This window comes from Pongo pygmaeus, chromosome 6 (assembly GCF_028885625.2).
Source record: "Pongo pygmaeus isolate AG05252 chromosome 6, NHGRI_mPonPyg2-v2.0_pri, whole genome shotgun sequence".
Lineage (NCBI taxonomy): Eukaryota > Metazoa > Chordata > Mammalia > Primates > Hominidae > Pongo > Pongo pygmaeus.
In genome coordinates, this window is record NC_072379.2 from 132,737,603 (window position 1) to 132,755,505 (window position 17,903).

Sequence of the window (17,903 nt, forward strand, 5' to 3'; positions counted from 1 at the left end):
GAGAGAATTGAAATGATAATGGGAGTGCAGCAGCAAAGAGTTCCATGTTGGACATAGTTTGAGTTATCAGGAGGACATCATTTGAAAGTATCTATCAAGTGATTGGAAATGCAGGTCAGGAGCAAGAAGTCAGGGCTGGAGATAATATTTGTTGTATTTTAAGAGAAATAATTTGGTCTTTGATATATTCAAATGCTTATATTTAGTAATATTATGGTCCTCTCCATCCACACAAGGTCCCAGTACCTCAGCACACACTTTAGGGTTTTCAGCATGGACTTAAGTCTGTTGATTGTCATCCCCTTACCTGCCCACCTCTGGAGTTCTAACCTTATGGGTGAACCTTTAAGAGGCTTTGATATTAAAGTATGTTGGATACAGTGATGAAGTCTGGCATGGTCTCTGGAGACAAACTGTCCAAGATCAAATTTTGGCCCCACCCCTTGCTAGCTGTATGACCTTGGGAAAGTAACTTTGCCTTTCTGTGTCTTCGTGTCTCTGCTTCCAAATGGCAATTATAAAAGTACCTAACTTCATAGTGTTGTAAGGAATATGTAAAGCAAAGCATGGTGATTACTTAAAACAATACTGGCCTATACAGTTGGCCCTCAGACAACACTGGTTTGAACTGTGCAGGTCCACTTCTATGCTGATTTTCTTAAATAAATACGGTCGGCCCTCATATCGCAGGGCTCTGCATCCACAACCAAATGCAGATCGAAAATACAGCATTCACAGCATGTGAAATCGGAAGATACGGAGGGCCAACTTTTCATATACGCAGGTTCGGCAGGGCCGACTGCCAGACCGGAGTGTGCACAGACCCAGATATTCTTGGAAGCAGTCCCCCAGGGATACTGAAAGATGACTACGATAAGAACAATAAGAACTGTCAGCTGTTAATGTTACTGCCATTTTTTCAGCTGCTTAGTTTTATCACATGTAAAATGGAGATGGTAACAGCACAGTCCTCATAGAGTGTCTGTGAAAGTCACATAAAAAAGAATCCATATAAAGCTCTTTGATCAGGACATGGTAAACCCTCCATGGGTGTAAGCAATTATTAATACACCTCCTACTGGCATAGCAACAGGTAGAAGATTTGCCAGATTCTCCTGTGTCTTGCATTAGAGTCTCTGAAGGTCAAACTGATATGGAGCGCCTAAAACAGAGTATATTTAATACGTGACACATAAGTTTCCAGGTGTATGATAGACATTTTGTAATAAATTGCAGTTTTTCTTGGAAATTTTTCTGACAGCTTTATCTTCTGAAAAAGAAAAAGACATAAAGAAGAGGGTATTTTGCCGTAAGATAAATTGAAAGGATAAAACCAAAATTCTAGACCTCTCGGAAAAGCAGGATTATTATTTTGTTCTCTGAGTTTTATGTCAGCATCCCTTATTTATTTATGCAATCTTTGGTTTAAAAAGATTGCTTGATATTAAGGGTTAGAGTTTAAGTCACTTCAATTTCCAAATTATATGCTTAAAAAATTTAACAGCTGTCATTTTTAGAGAGGCTTACTTCATTTTACCTAAAGTGCTTTTCAGTCTAGAGGGAACACTTAACTGTAGTCACAAATCACTTGCAATATACTCATGGTAAGATTTTTTTAAGTTGAATTTGTTTATAAGCCTGCAGAGTCCAAATTTTGTAGATAATATTCTTTCTCCCTTTATTTAACGATTTTTACCCCTTTTCTCCTCTACTCCCAGACATGAATTTCACACATTACAAATAAGAGCACCCAAATCCCTTTTTATTTGATTAGTTCAGCAAATTGTCTCCTATGGGTATGGGCTGAGGACATGATTGGGCTCTGCAGTGGTGAGCTTATTTTGCACTTTTACACAGAAAATCTTTATATACAAAAGGCACAGATAGTAGTTACACTCAGCATGAACAATTACAGCTTGTTGGGGAAGAGCCTCTTCCTGATGTGCCAATGGCTTACTCCCATGAATTAAGAGGCAAATGTGCTCCAAAGTGCATTAACCTTTATGGATTTTTCTTCGGTTTTCATGTTCCACTGATTTATGGTCTTAAATATGCCTGTTGCTGCTGTTTCTGAATGAGTCCCTTGTAAATCATTTCTAAATGATCTTTTTCGACTCAGATAATACTAGTGAGTTGAATATATCTCAAATCAATTCCTCTGAGGCTTCTTTCCTTCTTTGCCTAAGTTGTTTTCCAGTTTGCTCTGTGTCTTAAAAGTCATACCTGAGAGCAGTTGAGAAAGTAAAAAATATATCTTAAAGGAGCCCTGTTTGCTGGGGGCGCCTTCTTTCTGCAGACTGAGATGTTTCCAGCCTTTTGCATGGCTTCACTTGGGTTTGATTCCCAAAGCCCGTTTATCATCTAAGTATAGCTAACTGGTCACAGTTCTTTGTACAAGGATAAGCCCGTGTCTGGGGGTGGATTTTATTATGAGTTGTAGATTGATTTTTTTTTTACGTATAAATCTACCATGGTAGGGATTTTGAATATACTGTGTTCTCATAAATAGTCCATGATTTCCCTTAGAGTGGTGTGCAGAAAGTGTTATCAGAATGCAGGACTCTGTTATTAGTGCTGTTTGCCATCTTTGTACATGGGCCCATATCTCTCCTGAAAAGTTCTGCATTTGACAGTTAGTGTTTCATTCTCATTCTGTATCCAAAGATTATTTCAGTTTGCTGGATTTAGGGTGTTTCATTCTCATTCTGGGTCCAAAGATTATTTCAGTTTGCTGGATTTAGGGGGAAATGTGCATTTTATTTTCTCTTTGTAACTCATGTATCATTCATGCTACAAGCTTGTTTTTACTGTTGTTTGCATTCTTTACGTAAAACCAAAACTCAAAATCAAAGGTACAGAATTCTGATGCAGAACTGTGGCTTTTGTAGCACACGTAATTCATTCATGATGGTGTCACAAACAGTATGTCACCGTTTATTGCTAATTAAAATTTTAATGCATGCTTTTATACACAATCTGTGTCAAATAACAATATTAAATGTGACAGTAGAGGATTGGCACAATGAGGACAGGACCGTGTGGACTTATTTTTGATCATGCAAAGCTTCTGCAGACCTGTAAATGTCATGCAACTTTTCACATAGAAATCTTGGACTAAAATGGAGATAAAAGAATTCAGATTCATTTTTTTAGTCTTTATTAATAGGAGAGATTCAGAGCTTCTCAGTAAGGATGGTACATCTCTGCAGAGTCAAGACTAGATTAGAAAACATGTAAGAGGAAATGATATGTTGAGAGATCCTGCAAAATGCAGAAGTCACAAAGGATAAATCACACGTTTCTATTGGTTGTGATACATGGAATCAGCAGAAAAATTCCCAGACCTCCCAAATATCTATATTAATGTGTACGTTATTCATCCTAAACTACCAAATTATATGTAATGATATACAGCAAAGTCAGGAAATAGCAAAGTGAAAAGTTTATATTGTATGATACAGAATATATATATATATAAATGTACACATTAAAAAACATAATTAGCAATAAACAGTGATTCACTATTGTGACAGAGTCATGCATGAATTACTTGTGCTCTAAAACCAGAATCCTGAATTTGAATATTCTGAAATTTGTACCTTTGATTTTGTATTTTGGTTTCATGAAAAATGATGTGCTCTCATGATTAGACTCAAGTTGCACATTTTTAGCAAGAGTAACAAAACAATACTGCGTTCTTCTTTATATCATATCGGAAGGTACATGATGTCCATTTTGTCCCATTATTAGTGATGTTGGCCGTCGAATTTTAAAAGCTTTTTAGGATATGAATGTAAGGAATACTTATTTAATACGCAATTATTTTTATTCAAATAAATAAAACATCACTGCTGTCATTGCAGCTTCTACAATACGATATAGGACCTCTCTGTTAAAGGATATTTCCAGCTGGTAGCAGCCACAATTCTTGGTTGAGATGAAATGGAAGAAATGGAGCTGTATAGTGAAACAGAATTTGTGATAAGGCTGGGCTAAGTGAGGGATGCTTGAGTGAAATTTTAATTAGTTTATAATTTCCCTTGGTAGCAATCAAATCAAGATTAAAATTTTGAAAATATTGGGTGAAATGTTCATAGTGTGTGCTCATGTGTGCATTCCAAAGGACACATAACTTGCTGCAAGAAAGTAAATTCAACAACACAGGTATTGCATATGTACATACATTTAGAGGGCCTTTAGTTGAGAATCTGAAAAGGAAAGCTTCAATTAAATATTTATAAATATTAGAATTTAGACGATAAGATCAATGCTTTATTTTATTTTATTTTATTTTTTAGATGGAGTCTTGCTGTGTTGCCCAGGCTGGAGTGCAGTGGCACGATCTTGGCTCACTGCAACCTCCGCCTCCCAGGTTCAAGCAATTCTCCTGCTTGTTTCCTGAGTAGCTGGGACTATAGGCACCCGCCACCATGCCCTGCGGCTAATTTTTTGAGTTTTTAGTGGAGACGGGGTTTCACCATGTTAGCCAGGATGGTCTCGATCTCCTGACCTCGTGATCCACCTGCCTTGGCCTCCCAAAGTGCTGGGATTACAGGTGTGAGCCACCGCGCCCGGCCAGATCTGTGCTTTAAACATTTGAAAGCAATGAGAGTCAGTTGCATATTCGCATTTTTTGTTTTTTTTTTTTTGTTTCTCCTACTTTACAACCTCAAGTTTAGGAGGCTGATCTGAATAAGGGTCCTCAAAATTCTGTGATGAGACGCTCCCCATACAGCATTATGTATACCCTTTTCTTTACTCTCATAGTCTCTTTTTCCATATACAGATATGCCTGTATGTTGTGTTTGCCTGCTCATCATTTATAGGCGATAGGAAACCCCTGGTATAAAAGTACTTCACGAGATTAAATAATACTCTTTTGACAGGGCTCCATCTGTGTTCTAACTTAACTTTGAAGTGAAGTATTTTCTTTTCTAATGAGATTCTTTTCACTGTTAAAAATTCAATGTTTTCATACTTCCATAGAGCTAATGAGGAGCATTGTTGGGAAAATTGGGCTTTTTGATTATTCTCTTCTATAGCCTTGACTCTCACTCCTGTCTCCCATTCAACAGATCATTTTTAAACACTAGGTGAAAGGTTCCATCCAGTACACTGGTAAATTGGGGAAAATAAAATGAAGACTCACCAAAAATGTTGAAGAGCTGCTTGCAATATTTTAATTTATGGAAATAATTCAACAGAAGCAAAATGAAGATGTTCCCTAGTAGCTGTTTGGTTAATAAAACTGTGTTCATTAGCTTGATAGAATGAGTCTGTAGTACTCCATGAAAGAACGGAATACCAAAGTAGTGTGAACAGCCATATTGCACAAAATATAAAACAGTGTGGGATGTGGATAAGAATGACAGAATCCTCTGTCAGTAAGAATTACCGGTTTACATTCGAATGGTGGAGATATGGGATGATTTTTTTAAAATTTTGTATTGAAATCTATAGTCCAAACTCTTAGGAGAAGGGCATTACAAGCCAGATAGATTATGTCCTAGTTTCGGGAACTATGGGTTATGATCAAAGGACCTTTTGATTATTTTATCCAATATTTTATTCAATAAACATTTCCTACAAGTCTACTGTGTGCCAGTCATAGAGTAGCACTACTAGGCACGAAGGATTCAGCAGTTAGCAATTTACACTTTGCACCTGGCCACATGGGGTTTTTTGCTCATTCCTACATCCATTTATTAGTGAAATATTCCAAGTATTAACCTAATGGTCTGAATTGTCAACTAGGGATGATTAGATATGAAAATAAGGGAGCAAAGTGAAAAAAAAAATCATACAATATTTCACAGTTTCCTCTAATCTCCAGCCTCATCAGGGTTTATGTAAGATAGTAATTCTAAAAACCGCAGCAGCACCGTTTACTTAGCAGTTACTGTGTGCCAGTCTCTGTTTTGAGTGCTTAATTTTTATTTCCTCATTAAACCATCAAAACAATCTTGTGAGGTAGGTAGTGTTATTGTAGCCATTTTACAGAAGACACAAGTAAAGCTAAGAGAGGCTAAGTAACCTGCTTGAGACTGTGCATTCCAGGTCCAAACTCTGGAAGCCCTACTGTAAGTGTTTCTCTCTTGACCACTCTCCTTCTCTAAGTCACTCCCCTCTGCAGAGTGACAGTGAGTGAGGTTCATCTCCTGGATGGCTAGGAAGGCTCATTTTCTGTGTCCTTCCTGCCCATGAAGGGTAGGTTGCCCATTTAAGGTAACTACTTTTTTTCGTTTTTCATTTTTATTTATTTTTAATTGAAAAATAGAAATTATATGCATTTATGATATACATGTTTTGAAATATATATACATTGTGCGATGGCTACATTGAGCTAAGTAACATGTATTACTTCACATATTTATTTTTTGTTATGAGAACACATAAACTCTGCTCTCTTAGTGATTTCTAGTATCCACACATTGTTAATAGCTATAGTCACCATGTTGTGTATTAGATCTCTTGATCTCTTGAATTTACCCCTCCTGGAAATTTTATATCCTTTGACCAACATCTTCTCCCCTCCCCCATCCCTTAGCCCCCATTCTACCCATTTTTCACTAAGGTAAAGAATGGACTGGCGAAACAGCCTTAATTTTTCTCTTTCATTCTTACCCACACGTTTTGTGCTTCTGTACAGGGAGGTCTCTTGCAGCTCTGAAAGCAGATTTGGAAACATGTTGAATGAGTCCCCTCCAGTTAGGGCTGACAGTGTCAACCTGTATGTGTCATGTGAGATAGATGTGTATGCTTTAGGGAAAAAATGATTTGAATTTGAAAGAAATCACTCAGCCAAAAGCGATGGGGGCCCCTCTGTCTGTGCTGCTCAGCACAGTTCATATTTTAGGGACATGAAAGGCAAATATGGGACTAGAAAGAAAGAAAATGAGGCTAATTTAGAGTCTTCTGCCCATCTGTTTAGGAGCAGATTGACTGGTAAAAGTTTTGTTCTAATAAATGTTAAATGTTTTGAAAATGTCGGAAGTACACTCAGAAAACTCTTTTCCAAAGTCTCTTTGAAAAAAATAGAGATTCTGATGATTAATTCTCATAATATTAAAAAATAATAAAAGGAGTTTCAGTGTATTTACTCATTAGCAAATTAATAACAGTGGTTTTCTTTTGGAAGGCAACCAAGTAGACTAGGATGCACCTGGGTAGAGTATCTTTTTGAGGGTTAGATGAGAACAGAAGGGGTCATCGTAGCAGGATGTGGTATTTGGAGATCTTCAAATTGTGGCCATGCTTAACCATGTACTTTTATGTCTTCATTTTTCCCTGCCTTCTTTCACTCACCCTCTCTTTAAAGATCCATTATATTTTGTTTTTGGTCATATTTTATTTTTCTTTCACATTGATAACATCAGTTAAGAAGCCTCAATGCTCTTTCTTGTGCCTTCTCAATTTCATCTTTCCTTGAAGGAAAGCTACTTTTTTCATTGTGATAATCCTATATATACACCATCTTCATCACCCCACCACACATACACCCCAGGGGTTAATAGAGCGTTTAACTGGTAATATGTAAGATTAACTGCAATGTATTGATTTAGTAAGTAAAGAAAACTCTTTATTAGGTTAAACGGTTAAACTTAAGGAACTATTATACACCACACTTTAAATGTGTCCTAATTTGACGGCAATTTATTAAATATAGTCTTTGATATGTGCAGGTAATTTTTAAATTTTCTAATTTAATGTTATTTGAGTAGCTAATACATTAACAGTTTTTAACAATCAAATGATTATTAAAAGTTATAATTCAGAAGTCTAATTTCTACTCCTCTCCCAGACCTGACCCCCACCCCTGCCTCCTATGGGTACTTAGTCATTTTTTTGAGACTTCCCAGGATGTCTTTATGCTAAAATAAACAAATGGATATATAATTGTTATATAGAGGTTAGTATAGTAAATACTGCTAACCGTAGATTGATCTGAGCTTGCTTTTTTTCCTTGTAACAATATATCCTGGAGGTCTTTTCACATTAGTACATCAAAAGTTTCCACATTTGGGAGTAGAGGGAGCTGTACAGTATTCCAAAATGTAAATATCCCACAGTTTATTTAATTATTCCCTAATTGATGAACTTTTAGGTGGTTCCCAGTCTTTTGCCTAAAAACAATGTAATGATCTATATACTCTGAATGTAGATCATCACATCCATATTTAGATATAGCTCTCAGAAGAATTTCCCAGGAGTGAGATTTCTGGGCCATAAAGAAATGCATCTGGATTTTTGAATAATAGTGCCAACCTGCGTTCCATAGGGTTGTACCATTTTTCACTCATATCAATAATATATGAGAATGCCTCTTTCTTCACACTTATAGCAACAGAGTGTGTTTTCAAACTTTTGGAACTTGGCCAATTGCATTGTTGTAAAAATTGGTATCTCAGTATAGTGTACTTTGCATTTTTCTTATGAATGAAAAATTGCTTTTAATGTTTAATGGTCATTGTATTGACTCTAAATAGTCTTTTCATGTGTTTTGATCTTTTTTTTACTAAGTTATTTGGTTTTGTTTCTTGTTGAGTTCTGGCCATCATCTGTGATATAAATTGTAAATATATCTTCCCAGTTGGTTATTCATTTTATGTTTTCATTTATTTTCTTCTCCCCTTTTTTAAGAAGAAATTGAAGTACAATACAGCTCTTCCTTTCCATAGCATTGTGGAACTGTAAAAATGACCATGCAAGCTGAAACCATGCAAAGCAATCTTAATCAATGAGGATAGTCACAATTGTTTCATGACTTTAAAATTTTTTGTCAAAACATTAAAAACTTTTGGGAGGCCGAAGCGGGCAGATCACATGAGGCCAGCAGTTCAAGACCAGCCTGGCCAACATGGCAAAACTCCATCTCTACTAAAAATAGAAAAAAATTAGCCGGGCGTGGTGGTGCACACCTGTAATCCCAGATACTAGGGAGGCTGAGGCAGGAGAATTGCTTGAACCCAGGAGGTGGAGGTGAGCCAAGATCATACCATTGTACTCCATCCTGGGTGACGGAGTAAGACTCTGCTTCAAAAAAAAAAAAAAAAAAAAAACTCTATTCCTGGCATTTATAAATATACATTTTAATTCATTCTTAATTCATGTATTAAGAATGTACTCTTAATCCATTAAGAACTGAAAAATAAGAAAACTGATATGTATTTAGTACACTGTAACATTAGAAACATTGACAATTAAAGTGTTTTATTTTTTGTTAAAATCTTATCAAGAGTAGTATAGCAGTGCTTGCCGCTGTCTTATATGCTTTGCAATATACAGCAAGCATCTTTTCTGGGCCTCGGTGAACTATCATACTTCTGAGTTTGGCTTGGTTGCCAGCATTTTATCCTTTATTTTTTCTGTGTTGTGAAATATCTCCAAGAGTTTTTTAAGTGTGAAATTTGTTGCCAACATCACTTCCTCTGGCATCTCATCTCTCTTCATCCTCTGCATCCCTTTGGTCACAACCACCTTCCTCATTTGTGCTGGCCTTCAGTCTGGCTGTGCCTCTCCAATGGCAGCAGTGTCAACATTCCCAGGGTCAGCTCTTTCTCCTGTAACTCCATTTACATTCAATTCAAATTTCACTTCCAGTGTTATCACTTTGCGGTACTTTTATCTTTGTTGGCCAATTCCCTCTTTCAATTATCCATTTTTATAAAGTGCCATATGGATTTATCAGTGGGGGACAGGGAGGCACCACAGCTGCATGCTTTGCTGCCTGTACATGAAGTGAATAACAAATGCACAGTGACCAGTTGCTAATAGACATTGGAAGAAGGGATGTGATTGGTCACTAATCATGATGAACACACATCAGTTATTTACATAGGGATTTCAGAGGAGCTAGCAACAAAGTTTATACTTTAGTTACTTAAATTTAATGTACTGTGGTGACTATACTGCAGTATTCAGGTATTTAAACTATGTAATTGATGGACTGATGTTATTTAACTAAAAAACAGTAGTAACTTCAATTTGTTCATATGAAACCACACAAAGCAGGGCTGCCTGTATAGAAAATTAAAAAGAATTTTAATAATAAATTTATTTTGTTATTAAAATAAGAATTTTAATAAATATCTATATACTCATCTCTGAGACTTGACAATCATTAACATTGTTATGTATTCTTTAAGGGTTTTTAATAAAGGAAATAGATCATTACAAGTAAGGTTGAAGCTCTCCTTTGTCCTCCAACTCCCATCCCATTCCCTTTCTTAACCTCTGAACTCACATATCATCATGAATTTTAGAGTATCCTTCATTCTCTCTCTGTTTCTCTCTTTTTGACATTTATATCTATACATGTAAAGCAGCAGTCCCCAACCTTTTTTGGCACAAGCACTGGCTTCGTGGAATACAATGTTTCCACAGACAAGGGTTGGGGGAAAGATGGTTTCGGAATGAAATTTCCACCACAGGTCAGACATTAGACTCTCATAAGGAACATGCAACCTAGATCCCTCACATGCACAGCTCACGGTAGGGTTCATGCTTCTATGACAATCTAATGTGATTGCTGATCTGACAGGAGGTGGAGCTCAGGTGGTAATGCTCGCCCAGCTGGCCGCTCACCACCTGCTGTGTGGTCTGGTTCCTAACAGGCCACAGACCCTTACTGGTTCATGGCCCAGTGTGGGGGTAGGGGGACCCCTGATGTAAAGGTTTCAGTGGGAAATATGTACTCTTCGGGGATGTGCTTTTTAATTTGCACAATAATTTGTGTTTTTTGTTTTTCACGTTTTCCCATTGTTTCTTGTAGTCTTATCTCCTTCTGGAATTAAAAATAGTTTTTGTCTTCTCCTTTTCCCCCCATTTTTAGAAGTCATGTTTTCTGTTTCATCCTATTTCTATTCAATTAGTGGAATAATTTATATTTTTAAAAGATTAAAAATTATATAGAGATGAGTATTTTTGATGACCTGCCCTCTTCACGGAAATAGCCAACACTAGATATACTCATGTCCTCATGTCATATTTATATAACATTTTCCTTATAAATTTAATAACCTTCTTACTGTTTGTCTTCCAGATTTATTCAGGAGATTGAGCATGCCCTGGGTCTTGGCCCAGCCAAACAGTGTCCTCTTCGAGAGTTTCTTACCGTGTACATCAAAAACATCTTTCTCAATCAAGTCTTGGCTGAGATCAACAAGGAGATTGAAGGAGTCACTAAAACATCTGACCCTTTGAAGATTCTGGCCAACGCAGACACCATGAAGGTGCTGGGAGTGCAGCGGCCTCTCCTACAGGTAATAAGACACTTTGAACTTATTATTTTTATCAGCAATTTTCATTGACTTGGCAAGCGTCATAAATTTAAAAAAGAAGAATTACCATCTGTTTCCATATTCATCAGGGACAAAACAAAAAAAAATAAATTAAATAGGCACTAGGGAAATTTAGGTGTAATGTAGTTGGATAATGGAAGTTCCTTAAGATCTTTAAGAAAAATTTAAAAAAAAAAACGGTTAGCTTTGGATATGAGAGATGATGAATCTCATTAACATGCAGGCAATTCCTCATTATTATGCCTGGAATTTGTCCTTGAAAGGAACTATTTTTCCATTGGTGAATGCATCGCTGAGTATGAAGGATTAACAGGAAGGAAGTTACGATGCCCAACTTCAATTACCAGCAGGAAACCCTCTATACCTTTTAGGGGCAGACTTACTTTTCAATGACTTGGCTACCTCACAGGGAATGTGAACCAGTAAACTGGCCTTTAAAAGTCAAATCACTGAATTCACATGATGATCTTGTTAGTACTGAAAATTTTACTTTATGTAAAAAAATGGTTTCTTAGCATCAGAAAAAATAATCTGTCAGTAGATATTTTTGATTAATAGGCTTGAGGCATATATTTTATATACATTTTAGCTGGTGACTTGGAGGTAAATATAAAACTAAAAGAAAATTAGTAGGAGTTTAAATTATAGGTATACATTAACTATTATTACGTTGGAATTGAATCCTTATTGTGTTTCTTCATTTAAGAATAGGATGGGCACAGTCTCACACTTTTACCTAAATTGTACAATATGAGACTATTCAATGTATGGAAGGCTTGAGCTTTTCAAAGAGAAGTTGTATATATGGAAGGGAATTATACTTGTTCCAGTTGCCTGCCCTTACCTGCCTTTACATATGTTTCCCTTGATTTTTCTTTATATGTTAGAATTTACAGAAGTGCTGGACCTTTCTTAGAGAAGCATCCTAGTTATGAGCATTCTTTTTTATGAGCAAGCTCTTTTATGATATTGATAAAATAGAATAGGAAGGTGTTCATTTGGACGGTCTGGGTCTCTGTAGTCATGCACCTGATGAGGGATCTGTACTGAGTGTTGGGTTCAGAGAAGGGGGAATGCCAAAGGAACGTGCTTGCTCTTCCTTCTGCTGGATATCTCTTCCAGCCCTTTGCATGGCTGGGGTCTTCTCCTCTCTGGGTGTCACTTCAAATGTCACATCCACTGGAAGGCTTTTCCTGACTGTCCTACCTAATTAGGTCCCCTTTCCTGGTTATTCTCCATTCTTCCATTTTTCCTTACAACCACCCCCATCCATTATCAATACTGAGGCCAAACCCTATGGACTGTGTCTGTGGACTGTGTCATGGAGTCCCCCTTGCCAGGTAGCTTCTGATCAGGTTCTGCTGATAGGCAGCACAAGTAGAAGATTGGAAAGTGGGAGGAGAAAGAGGGTGGGTGATTTCTTCTCCCCTTCCTCTTCACTTTGGATCATGGACCTGGCTGTGGGTGCCTCCCTCCATAACAGGAGATCCTGCCAGGTGACACATCCTCCATAGCTCCAGCTCTCACTGGACTCTGGCTATGTCATTTCTTCTCCTTCCCTCTTGATTTCAGCTTTCTGCTGTTAAAAGCCTCTGGATGCCTCAGTATCCCTTGTTGCTGCTTTCAACCCTGCCCATACCTCTGTAAGTTATTTCTTCATTCATATTTCTTTATTTGAATCATCTGAATGGAATACTTTTTTTTTTTTTTGTCAAGATCCCAGGTAGATCTCCCCAGTTAATCAGGATTTTAACACTTTGGTTTTTTCTTCCTAACACTTATCAAAACTCTAATTATTAATTAATTTCACTAACTTGTATATTTTCTATCTTTTCCCCCTAGAAGATAAGTTCCAAACACATATTATAATGCCAGGCAGCAGGAAGGTGCTCAATGAATAACTTACTCAATGAATGCATGTTGCATGGATGGATGGATGGAGGGATGGATGGATGGATGGATGGATGGATGGATACAGTGAATAAGTTTTGAGAGTCATAAGTACCTGCAGAGTCAGAATGAGGAGATGAGAAATAGAGAGTGACAAAAATATGTTTACTTTTATGTGTTGTCTGACCATATCATTAGCCTCATTTCCATCAGAAAACCTTTCAGTATTTATTTCTCTGAAGTGTCACGCTATATGCCATACAGAGCAACTTGAACATGTTGTGTACTGAATTTAAAAGGAAAAAAAAAAAGGCAACAGTACACTACAGAGTGAATCTGTGAACCAATAATACTGGCTTATTAAATGTGATAATTTGCAGCTTCAGTAGCAAAGATGCATTAAAACTCATAACTCATTGATCTGGGCCATGTCAGGCCATATGCTACCAGCAAAATGACATATCTGGGCAGTCTGTCCATGTGCGTGTCAGATCACTCCCAACCTCATCACCAGCCATTTTGTACATGTTACTGTGCCTCTTGTCCTTTAAGTCACCGTGAGACTAGTTAAGAACTCCAGCTTTACCTGTTCTCTCTTTGACCTTGTCAAGATATAGTTGTATATAAGTGAATAAGTCTTGAGGCTAAGACCATTCAAGCTATTAACCTGCAAATTTTTTTTTCTAGAGTTAACACACCTGCTTCATGTTTTGTTTTTTTTTTTTTTTTGGTGATTTTGTTGATCTCCTTTTTTTATTAAAAAAATTTATTTTATGAAAATGCAAATTATTTAAACCATATCAATAAGTTTGTTTAATATTCTCAGAGAGCGTTATGCAGTTTAAAAAGCAAACAAGGAGATGGTTATTTTTTTTTCCTATGTTTGGTATTTTCCTGCCTTATAGTGATTGTAAACTGTTTTCTAATAATTCCCCATACTCAAGCTTCATTCTTTTTTTGTCTTCCTCTACATGCACAAGGTGAATTTTATTCTTGAATGTGTTTCTATGTTTCCTTAATATTTTATTCCCAGCTAATTGTAGGTGGCTAATCTGAAAAAAGAATAAGAAATGATTCTCAAAAATTTTAGCTGAGAATCCAAAACAAATGTTAAGAAGGAGCTTGGAGAAATATGTGTATGTGTGAAAGATGCATGTGGGTTAAGTATTCAATTACAGGAAGTATAAAAATGTCCTTTAAAATTCTTCCCTTTGCTAAACTGTTGTTTGGTCACAGAGTAGAAGAGAGGACATGCCTTTCCCTGAGGCAACACCCAGTGTCACATAGCATCAGCCCAGCCGGATTCTCCAGGGAGGGTGGGAGGACAGCTGTCTTAGTGATGCTTCCAGTTGTTTGATAACAGACAGACAAGGTGCCTAGGAGCCCTGTGAAGAGAACCCCAGGACACTTTGTCCTTGTCCTTCTGAAGTGGCATCTGGGCAGTACAGACACTTGGATTATTAGAGGCATTTCCATGAGTGCCAACATGTGTTCTCAGTGATTTCACTTTCTAGTCACAGGTTCCATAAGAGGGAAGGAAGGAAGTCAGTAGGAAGGAAGAGATGACAAGCAGCATTTTATACATAAAACAACTGTGCAAGTGTTGGCCCAAGCTGATACAGCAGAGTAACACTAGTGGTAATAATAGAAGAAGTAAAAACAGTAATGATAGCAGTTATAATAGTAGATAGTAGTAATGATAGCAGCTAACACTTCAGTAGCATTTACTATGAGTCAGACACTATTCTGGGTGCTTTGTCTGTATTGATTGCAAGTGTTTAAAATGTATGGCAGCTCTGAGTGGTATTCTTTTTATGGGGAGGAAACTGAGAAACAATGAAATTAAGTAACTTGCCCACAGTCACATAGCTGCCAAGTAGTAGAACTGTAATGCAAACTCAGGCAATGTAACCCTGGAGTCTGTGCTCCCAGCCAGTTCTACCCGAAGTGGATTCTGAGGATTATGCTTGTCTGCAAGCTGTTTGTCACCAGTCTGCTATGAGACGTAGAGAATTTAGGAGTGAGCATTTAGACACTTAATTTTTTTTAGCATTTTGACATTGTCTGTTGAATCCAGTAATAAAAAATTGGGCCTCATGTTTTGTATATCTTTGTGGGTTTTAAAATTTCTTTTTTCTAGCAATTCATTTTTATGTTTTATAAAAGCATCAATATGCAACTGATTGGGGGTAAAAACTGAGCTCTCCACAGTTAGAGAAGAACTGTCTAAATCCCTTACTCTTCGGTACTGCCTCACAGAAAGGTAAAGCACAGAACCATCACTTTTGCCCCAGTGCGTAAAGGAGTTTTCAATAGATAGATAGAAAAGCGCAGATATGTGTTGCAGTTGGGTCTCTCCTAAATCCCCAGCTCCTAGAATAGTGTCTACCATAGAGGAAGCACTTAATATTTAATAAATGGATGAATGAATGAGTGAATGAAAATGAATGAATGAATGATGACTTCCGTAGTACCAGGACATGGCTGTGTTTTCTGCTCATGGTATAAAACTCATGATCTTGGGTTTAAGATAGTTAATGGTGCTAAAATTAAAATGTTACAGTTCTTATGCCTCTAATGCTCCCAGGATAAGGGCAGGATTGGATACATCTCATGGTCTTACCATTTGAGATCCCTCTGTTGCCATCACTTTTTCTGCAGAATGGCCTCCACCTGTTGCAAGGAAAGCATGTTGATTCAAACTAAGGAAATATCTTAAGAGAAATTATTCATTTCTCCTGAGTCAGATTCTGAACATGGAGTTCTGGAAACAGTCCATTGAAGTGGATACCATCTCATGCTTTATATATCTCCCAGAGTACAAATTATTCATTCCTTAAACATGAGGAGACAGACTGAACTGATTCACTTCATTTCCCTGCTTTACCATTGATTTGGAGATGCCATTTAATTTATTTCTTCTTTGGTGTCTCCATCTGAAAAAAAGAGTGAGGGGACTAATGCTTAAGGTTTTTAACCCCTTACCTATCAAATTGCTGAATGGGCAACTATCTATGTGAACAAATGGTACAAGCAAACTTTCTTCCTCTATCCCCAATGGAATATGTCATACCCTTGCTACTTAGAGAGTATTCTGTGGCCAAGAGCATCAACCTCTGATGAGTCTGCATTTGTATAGAATCTCCAGATGATTTGTATATACATTAGAGTTTGAGCAGCATTGCCTTATACCAGTGCAAAAGCAAGTGTGGCCCATGGACCGAGAGCATCAGTGTGACCTAGGAGCTTATGAGAAATGCAGATTCCTGAACCTCACTCCACTCTGGAAATCTCTGTTCAAACCAGCCCTCTAGGTGATTTTGGTACTCACCAAAGTTTAAGAAGGATACTCTTAACATAACGTCGTCATGATACCCAGCGTGAAGTTAGGAAATGGGGTCTAATGTTGTGGGGTTTTAGCTTTGTGGTGAACAACAGTAGTCATTTTTTAAAAAGTATTCACCTTCGTTTCATGCAGGCCCAGGAATTGTAAAAACAATATTTGTTGCAGCAGCAGAAGCTGCTTTCTAGTCTAGCACATTGATTTTGCAAAGTTGTTTCCAAGTACAGGATGAGCCTACATTTTCTGGCTCATGCAGGGCAATGTGAGACAGAGGCAGCTTTTCTAATGCTCAGGCTTAAACTCCCACATCATTGGAGGAACAAACATAAGCTGTGCAAGTACAAATTCTGGGCAATCTTGAAATGTTTAGAGCATATTTTCATTTTCCTCTCTGCCCCAGTATTTGTCACAGTAACTTTTGAGAAATGAAATGGCTAGAATCCGCCTGCAAACACCACACTGTCATCTTTTCCTCTGCCAGCTGCACTTTCCACTTACATCTGCAGACTTAGAGCAGTGATTCTCACCAATGCTACCCATTAGAATCACCCAGGAACTTCCTAAAAATACCACTTCCCAGGTCCCATTGGTTGGTCAGGGGTGGGGCATGCTTGGGCATCGGTGTTTGGTATGATGCCCAGATGATCCCAACATGCAGCCAGAATTTGTACCTCTGGCCTTGATCTTTCTACTCCATTGTATCAGTTATTGCTGGCAGAGAGAGTACATCAGAAATTATTGTTGAAGGCCAGGCATGGTGGCTCACACCTGTAATCCCAGCACTTTGGGAGGCTGAGGTGGGTGGATCACTTGAGGTCAGCAGTTCGAGACCAGCCTGGCCAACATGGCGAAACCCTCTCTATACTAAAAATACAAAAATTAGCCGGGTGTGGTGGCACGTACCTGTAGTCCCAGCTACTTGAGAGACTGAGGCAGGAGAATGGCTTGAACCCGGGAGCTGGAGGTTGTAGTGAGCCAAGATAGCGCCACTGCACTCTAGCCTGGGCAGTAAAGCAAGACTGTCTCAAAAATACATACATATATATATAAATTGTATATATATTATATATATAGTTGAGGCTTTATTTAATGCAGCCAGGTTTATAAAAGACTGCTGTGTTGGATACTTTGAACCAAGCCTTGTACATAAGCCTTGGAATCAGACACAAATGGATTTAAATCTCAGCCATTTCATTTGATAGCTTTGTGGCTGTCACCAAATTGCTTAACTTCTCTGTACCTATTTCTTCCCCTATAAAATGAGAATCATAAAATCTGTGTCACAGCAACACTCTAGTGGTTAAATGGAGTAATGGGTGTAAAACATGCCCTCTCCTTCCTACCCCGGGTCACCTGTGAGCAGGTCTCTG

At 37.6% G+C, this 17,903-nt stretch overlaps 1 protein-coding gene across 4 annotated transcripts in view; it reads left to right on the top strand.

The window, feature by feature from the left end:
- Nucleotides 1-17,903, top strand: part of EXOC4 (exocyst complex component 4) — an 815,858-nt gene that overhangs the window by 552,414 nt on the left and 245,541 nt on the right. For all 4 annotated transcript variants that reach the window (XM_054494593.2, XM_063667851.1, XM_054494594.2 and 1 more), the window contains one exon: nucleotides 11,042-11,261. In XM_054494593.2, coding sequence (XP_054350568.1) covers nucleotides 11,042-11,261 — 220 coding nt within the window. The remainder of the gene's footprint in view (nucleotides 1-11,041; nucleotides 11,262-17,903) is intronic.